The sequence below is a fragment of the Amblyomma mixtum genome, chromosome 10 (assembly GCF_055824585.1).
Source record: "Amblyomma mixtum isolate Tamu chromosome 10, ASM5582458v1, whole genome shotgun sequence".
NCBI classification, from domain to species: Eukaryota; Metazoa; Arthropoda; class Arachnida; order Ixodida; family Ixodidae; genus Amblyomma; species Amblyomma mixtum.
In genome coordinates, this window is record NC_143021.1 from 138,153,148 (window position 1) to 138,161,384 (window position 8,237).

General features: G+C 46.7%; 1 protein-coding gene across 1 annotated transcript in view; it reads right to left on the reverse strand.

Annotated features, from left to right (window-relative positions):
- LOC149327070 (uncharacterized) overlaps nt 1–7,997 on the reverse strand; it is a 31,048-nt gene extending 23,051 nt beyond the window's left edge. Inside the window, exon 1 of the mRNA XM_089565027.1 lies at nt 7,834–7,997. Coding sequence (XP_089421153.1) covers nt 7,834–7,909 — 76 coding nt within the window. The 5' untranslated portion in view covers nt 7,910–7,997. The remainder of the gene's footprint in view (nt 1–7,833) is intronic.
- Nucleotides 7,998–8,237: the final 240 nt, after the last annotated feature.

An 8,237-nucleotide genomic window follows, 5' to 3' on the forward strand; every position in this document is an offset into this window, starting at 1 on the left:
TGATGTCGGCACTGGTCTTCGAGGAAAGTTACGCAGCGGAGGCGACTGCGGCGAGTACGTCGTAGAGAGGTAGCTTGGGGGTGAGGGTTCCAGGGGGAAGCTGGATGGCAACTGTGATGAGCTCGGCGCGGGGTCGGGCTGCGGTGGCAGGCTTATGGTTGGCACCGATGGTGGTCCAGCCGATTTCCTGGGAAGGAGTGTCGTCTGCCGGGGACGTCGTAAGGTCCATGTCTGAGTCCTCAGCCGGACTCTCAGTGTGCGACGCGGGTGCCGGGCTGGAAGTCTTGGTGTCAGTGGGACCTTTGGCTGGAGTAGGTGCAGCGGCTCCAGCAGCGGCGACGAACGCAGCCGGCTGCGATGCGTCTATGGCCCCGAAGCTCTTGGCGTCCCTTAGAGCGTGGAGTTGGCTAGGTGTGGACGCTGCGCCGACGACGAACGCTGCCGGCTGCGCCGCGGCCGTCGATCCGGTGCTCCCAGCGTCGCTCAAGGCGTGCAGTGCGGCAGGAATGTGCTCGGTTGCGTGGGCGGCGTTGAACGTACCCGTTTGAGAGACAGCTGTCGACATGGTTGGAACAGGCCCCGCGGTGGCGGCATCAGTGGGTCTGGGCTGCAGGGGCTTGGTTAGACGCTGCATTGCGGCGGTGGAGGCGCGGCGCATTAGGTTTAGCGAGGCGCCGCGCCACTTCACAGTTTTGGAGACGCTTGGAGGGCCAGTTCGGCAGCGGGCCGTGATGCCGATGGTTTCCACGTGCTTCGGGGGCCTTCCTGAAGGGATGGAGTGTAAATCCAGGGGCGGGCGAGGCCCTGGACCAGGCCAGGGGCGGGTTAAAGCAGAGCGCGGTAGGCAGCCAGCTAACCAGGGCGGCGCCACCTAGCGGAAATCAGGCTGAGAAACAATACTTGAATAGTCAGGGAAACAGGGTACGATAACCATATTATCTGGTTATCTTTCTTTCTGTCTATCGTTTTATTTGTTGCTTCGAGCAAACACTAACATCTCAAGCAGAATTTGTAAAATTGGATTTCCAGTAAGGGAGATATGATGTCGTGCAATAAAATGAAACTGCAAATAAGCCGTTTAAATATCTGACGGGTATATATGCATATGTTATCTGATACAGCCTTAAAGGATTGTCTAAAGTTATTTTCACTGATCGGTAAAATGTAGAATGGCTGAATGTAACGATGACCAGTTCCCAAAGTAGCAAGCAAAAGTGAGCATTGCTAACTGTTAACTGATGTTCATACCACTTAACATATGCTGAATTTTAGAATGTATTCGTTGCTGACTATCAACATCTTCAGCAAAATATACTTACATCATTACCAGTCTGCTTTCAAAGAAAGAAATTATCTGAGGCATTGACAGCCAACAGAAATTTGGAAAAGAGCAATATGAAGTTAGGCCGAAGAAAAACAGAGAAGCAGTGTTGCCTTATGTCGTTTCTGGCATCTGTATACTGCAACTTGAAGTTGATGGCTTCTGTGTTTAAGATGAGCCAGCAGTTTTGTTAACACTATCCTGAATATATAAAAGTCCTATGCATGAGTATGCATTTGCAGCATTCTCACTCAGCCATGTTATGAAGTCGATGTCTTGCTTAGCTGAACAGACGATAAAAGAGAAGCGCCAAGGAAAGTCGGACGCAGATAGGCACAGTAATGCATGCTTAGCTTTTTAGTGCACAAGTTTAGCTGGCTAGACCTAGCTTGTGCAGCGTGTAAGTTAGCCTAAGTACAACTGTATACCGTCCGACAAAACTATTCTGTAAATATGCCGTGATATTACTTGAAACAGATTGTGAGGAAAGTTCTTGTGCATAAGATAGCATTGTATTGGTTTGCTAATCTGAGCAAGCGGCTAAACATTTCATTAGAACAACTTATTTCTACATTTATTATATCTAAACAGTACTAAATGACAATACTTGAGTGGTGAGCTAACATGACACGCCAAATAGGAACTTGATGAGTTTGTAATTTACTAATAAGAATTAATTAACCATTAGCATCCAAGTACAGCCATACCGCTGCAAAGGAAAGCTTTGTAGGTTTCCTTTGTAGCCTTATGGCTTCACTTGAGTTAACGCTAATGAGTAATTACTCCCTTATCACAAATCTTCACTTTGGAGGATTTACCTAATTCAGTGGATGAACATCATCATTTACTGCATGGATTTCTGCAGTGACTAGCTCAAAGGTCAAGAGGTTAGTAAGCCCTGTGAGTTGGAAGGCCATTCGAGCCTTTTGTGGCAAAAACAAAAAAGAATCTTGAAATGGAGTGGCATGAGCTAACTGAGGCACAACACTGCTTGGGCGACTAGTGCAGAAGGAACCATGAGTCGGAACAGATTAGTTGGTTACATGACAATAAACAGTTAAAAAAACTGCAGTTTCTGCACGACATGCAGAAATTTGAAGATTCACCTTTATTGCTATTACACTGGAGCTTCAAAAATAGAGAATAAAACAAGCGGCTCAGGTCTGAACTCATTGCAGGATTGTAGTTAAGTTAGATTTGTGCCATGTGCCATTAGAATACCCAAGTTAATGCCACACAGGGGATCTGAACGCAAGTAACTTGGAAGACGGTGATACTAAGGACACGTCGTGTTGTAAACATCATAGGTTGTTGATGAGTGTATGAGGATTATTTGGTGAGTATTTGAACCAGTATACAGTGAATATACCTTTATCGGAAGGCCTCATAAGTTGGCAAAATGTAATGGTGACAATAAAAAAATTACTGCATTCTTAGTAACATTGGCAAACAGGCCAATCCAGAGCACGTAAAATGTTGTTTAGAGAACTGAAATGCTGGTCTTGATTGCAATATGGCAGACGCCATATAGCTGTGAGTGAAGGCACGTGACAAAACACTGAAGGGGCGGTAATAATGCAAGTAATAAAAAGCTGAGGCCTAAAGGAGTGCCCTGGAGGACGTCCGAGATTGCAGGAAAAGGCAAGATACATAAGAATTGGCAAGGGAAATCTGCCGACGACTGGGTGTTTAAGCTTGGACCCAGTTAGAGCTATTGAATGCAAGTTAAAGCACGAGAAAACAAGCCTTACATAAATAAGGGCTTTTTTAAAGCAAATCAAAAAAGCATCATAGGGGGATGTTGCTGACAAGGTGCATGTCGTGGAGAACAAGAGAAGGTTGGCTATTGCAGAAATGTTTTCTAAAAGCTTGCCAATTTGGATGAAGCAACCTAATTGGCCAATAGGTCTAGCAGATGCAAGAGTATGAAATGTGTTTGGTGATTTGAAGCACATGCCAATGCCACAAATAGGATGATCAAGGAGAAGAAACACAGAGGGACCAAGCTATGATAAGGCAGGAAGCTGCATGCACAGCATGCACTAGAAATGCCTACGCAACCTTCTCCCCTCCCCCCTTGTTTCTTTCTGTAAATTTCACAGAACTTGATCATAGAGAACTGTCGGATGCACCGGAGGCAAGTTGGCATGTCGAAACTGTGCTAAGGGACGACGACAGAGCAAGAATTGCTACCCTGTGCAGTGGTGTTGTTCCCGTCGTCTTTGTTCCTAGCATAGCTTTACCAGTTGCACGGGGCTTATTTTGCATTCTGCAAGTAATCATGTCTGCAGCAAGTAGTCACGGGCAAATGAAGGTAGCAGATAGACATATGCAAGTGCATCGACGACATTTTCTCAAGGCTTCAAAATGTCTTGTTAAACAAAGTGCTGTGGCTGACCCAGGAAGTGCGGCTGAACAACTGCTTAACACCAATAAAGCCCATTTCGCAAGCAACTCTGCAACAATAGCATTGTGAACACATCCAGTTTCGTACTGCTGATCTCCTGAATGAAAGGGACCGCGAGCAAAATCAACAACAGACACTGTCATTGCCCATCAGGTGCTTCAAGACCACTGAATTTTTCTTATTGCAGTGGAAACCAACATCCCACTTCAACTTAATACTGCCAGGCATTTGTCAATATTGACTTAACACTGCTAAGCAAAAAAAGAAAAAAGCAATGGCAAAGGTTTTGTCAAAAATTTTTTTTTCGTCTTTCATCAAGACTCGTTATGCCCAACTTGCTCGGTGGACAGTTTTGATCGCATAAACTGCTGCCACACATTTTTTTCCTGCGATATATCAATTGAAATGTTCATGAAAAACAGACTTATGAGTTGGCACATATTAGAGATTTGTACACTGTCAACCAGCCGTGATTTAAATGCGGCAGTGATTCTTGTTTGTGATCGCATAGTACCATGTTGTCACAACCTGAACCGAAAAGGCTGGAGGAAGTGTTCAGTCACCCATTCATCACGCCGATTTATTTATTGCAGGCAAATGTGCGCACAGCCGTCAGGAAATAAAAAGAAATGACGCTCCCGAAGATACATTTGCACTGCACCGATGTTTTCACACAGGTTACACAGTTCCTCCGGTGAGTCGTAACCCGAGCACCGATCGTCACAAAATGTATTGAATGGAGCACCAAGGCGCAGATGGATGGCGACTTCGCTGTTGTCGCCGCAGAAAACAGTCCGACGGCTATGCAGCCAAGCTCGTGTCACGTCGCACACAGGGCAATTCTCAAGCACAGTGCCAGCACAATTCGCGATCGAAAAGGTAATGAATGCGTAGCGGAAACGACGTCATGTGCACGCTTCGGTCGCGATCACTGCAATCATCGCAACGAATGCGACTAGCTGCACAACGCCGCGTTCATTTCAGCATTTGGAAAGCACGGCGTGCGTAGTGAGTTCTCGCAGGTGCACATTTCACTGCCTTGAAGTAAAAGCACTCGCTCCGATCGCAATCACTTTCACTACGCGGACACTAGTCACAGTGCTAGGCAACTCATGCACGCACAGAAGTTCACCGTGAGCAGCTGTTAATCGCCGCTGTGCGTGACGATCCTCGCTGGAATTGGGGACGCTTGCAACAACCACAAACAGCTCCGTATAAACACTTCGTGACACCGCCAACGCGTAGGACTTGCGTAGGTTTGAAGAGGCGCTCTGTCAACTCCATCAGCGTCGATGATCACAGAATATCGACGCACAGAATTCAACTCGGGAAACTGTCGCTCGCCGCTGCTGCACGCGGAGAAGTTCACAGTCGCTCTGAACACTCGTGTTATCAACATGTGGCCAATATAACATGCTTCGCGGCATAGCTGCCACCAGCTACGCCTCGATCCCCAGTTCAGTCGACCGACGGCCATCTTGCACTGGCAGAAGCGGAGGCAGACGTCACGTAAAAAGCAGCCGATCGCTGCAATCCGGTCGCCAGGCGGATCCGCTCATCCGCCCGAAAGTTGAAGTTGACCAAATTTCCTTCCGCCCGCCGGACGGGGCGGATGCCTATTGTCTGGTCGGGCGGTCCGCCAGTCCGCCTGCCTGGCGGATCCGCTCAAAAGCGATCGTACAACAGCCCTCAGACGCTGCACGCCAGAGGTGCAGGCGTGGCGCGCTATGGTTAGCGAGGCGCCGTGTCGCTTCTGAGTTTTGGAGGCGCTTGGAGGGCCAGCACGATTGCGGGCCGTGATGCCAATGGTGCCCACGTGTTGCGGAAGCTTTCCTGACGCGATGGAGAGCAAATCGAGGGGCGGGCAAGGCCCTGGACCAGGCCAGGGGCAGGTCAAAACAGAGCACGATAGGCAGCCAGCTAACGAGGGCGGCGCCACCTAGCGGACCTCCAAAACACGCATATGATAGTACATACACAGCTTGTGAGGGTACCTTTTACAGAATATAGTTCTTTACCGGCCTTAAAAGACAGCAGTGCTGCTTTTCATTCTAAGACCTGTCTCTGTGAAGAAAAGTTTTTCTCTATGGTGCTGTCTCCAATCGGGCTTTAAGGGTGCACTGGTTGACAAATATACCCCAGCAGCTGATCACTGGTCCTTTAAGGGCAATAACTAAACCTGCGTAAGCGGTACTTAGGTAGCTAACTGTCCTTCACGACACTGTACAGCTTATGAATTGGCATTTAGTTCGCCAAGCCAATAATTGAAAATTAGCTTACTAAGTGCATAACTTTTCAGACAAAAAAAAAACGCCTCAGACTGGGCCACACGAACTACAATAGAACTCTGTTGGTTTCCTGGAGGTAGGAAACCCTTGTCAGGACTCCTGTCCTGCGTACTATACACGAAACATGTGCACGATCAATCATAAAAAAACGGCGTTCTGTCAAGGTTCGAAATTGAAGTTTAACTGTCATGGGTGTTACGTGACACGCGAACATGTCCTGATGATTACACCACATGTGTTGTGCATTGCTTGAAGGCGAATATGTCGTTCAAAAGTAAACAACATATGCACCTTGAAGTACAGAACATTTGACGTCATGACCGAGTACCTATATTGCTTATAGACTGCACAGAGATCTGACCAAGGTCGTCGATATAATCGACGTCACTATCGTAATATTACGCCTTCGGCTAAGACAAAGGTCGCTCTAGATTTGTAGAAAAAACGCGGCACGTGGTGAGTGAGAGAGAGAAGAAATGCAACTACGAAAAATGAAGGGATAAATTTATTCATCTAAATGATTTACTGTGCCCAGATGAGGAAAGAGGACCAGGATTCGGAGAAAGCATTGTGGGCAGCTTTTCTATGACAACTTCTCTTTGACTCTGGTCGCCGTTCGTGACACCGAATGTCAAGCTTCAACGTCAGGGCAACATCAAGTTCATTTGTAGCCTGGCCACTTCCACAACGATCGCTCGGCAACTCTCTAAGTTAAAGTTGGCTATACTTCACAAATAAACATTCCGACAAGTACTAATGCTTGGGGTAACCATTGCACAGATAGGTGTATTGCTTTTGCAGGAAGTGATATCAGATTGTGCCTCAATTAATCCCAGAGAATTTTCTATTCAAGACGGGTGTTTCAATGTATCTGATGTGAATGCTTCATCAGATAATGCTTGAGCTTCCTTCTTAACACGAAGTGGTTAAAAAATGATTGCAGCTTCTTTGGGAGATTGAACATGATAACCGCAATAAGTACGCTTTCAACACATGAAAACTGATTGTTAATCCGCAAAGTATTTTCTTGCACTTTAAATAACCTCGCGTTTTTAATCGCGAAGTGTGTCTTTAGAAATTTGGATTTATTTGCGTATCACTACGGTAATATTCGGCATGAAAAGGAGGACGGATGGAGAATATAATGTGCTCAAGTAAATCATCTGCGGAGAAGGCGAGGAGCCGTATTGGCTGGCGAGGCTGCGTCGATTTATACGCTCTTGAGCGGGCTAGCTTAAGTCTTTGAGAGCGTACGAAAAGAAGTTTTCCTCATATACACTGGCTGTTACGGAGAACTTCGCCTTGGGTACCAGGGCCTTAAAAGAATTCCGGCATAGATATAGCATAATTTAGCTGTTTATTTATTTTTGTCTTCTCTCCATGTTTGACAAAACGCGCGCTGTTTCAAGTTATATTGCACGCTACGTTTTGCATCACCTCGGATGCTACTCCTGACCACAGGCTCATTTCACACACTCCTGATATGCTCGAGCCTGCGCCAGGCACCGACTAGAGTTTGAGTCTCATTTCGCACCCAAGAGGGCTGCTGATTTTACAAAATATATATAACCGCCACTGTTTCAGCTGGAGGTTTCTCCTGAAATCAAAATATATTACTCCGTGCTTTTGGTGGTTCTTTTAATTCCTGCGATTTCAGGAGCGGACGGGAGCTCATTATTGTTCTGTGTCCTTTCTTTCAATCAAGATGAGTTCCTTGTGAACCGCGCTTCATATTTTGTTTTCTTTCAGAAGAGCTGAAATGATTTGAGCCAGAGGCGGCGTCTAACTCTAAACAAAATAAGTGCTACCCAGCTCACCATGTCGAAGCCCCGAAGTCGACGGAGATGGTCCGGTAAAGGCAACGCAGGCAAGAAGAAGAATCTTCCATGCCATTATTGGCGTCGAACGACGAATGTCCGTCTTCTGCTGTTCTTTCGTTCCTGTTTCTTCGTATTGCAAGACTGCCAGCAAAGTCACCGGTGCGATTGTGTCGGCATGCTCGAACTGCGATAGTGGCCTGCTTTATCATGAGTCGGCACCGATAAGAGCCTCTTGCTGTAGTATCTGTCTGCATCGTGAACGGGAAGAGGTATTTTCTGACAAATATTTCCAGTGTACTTGAGAAAAACCGAAGGTACTGCGCACTTCAGACATATGCGCAATGACCTTATATTGGTGAAAAGCGATTGGGATACGATAGCAGCAGACCTTGCTTGCAGAC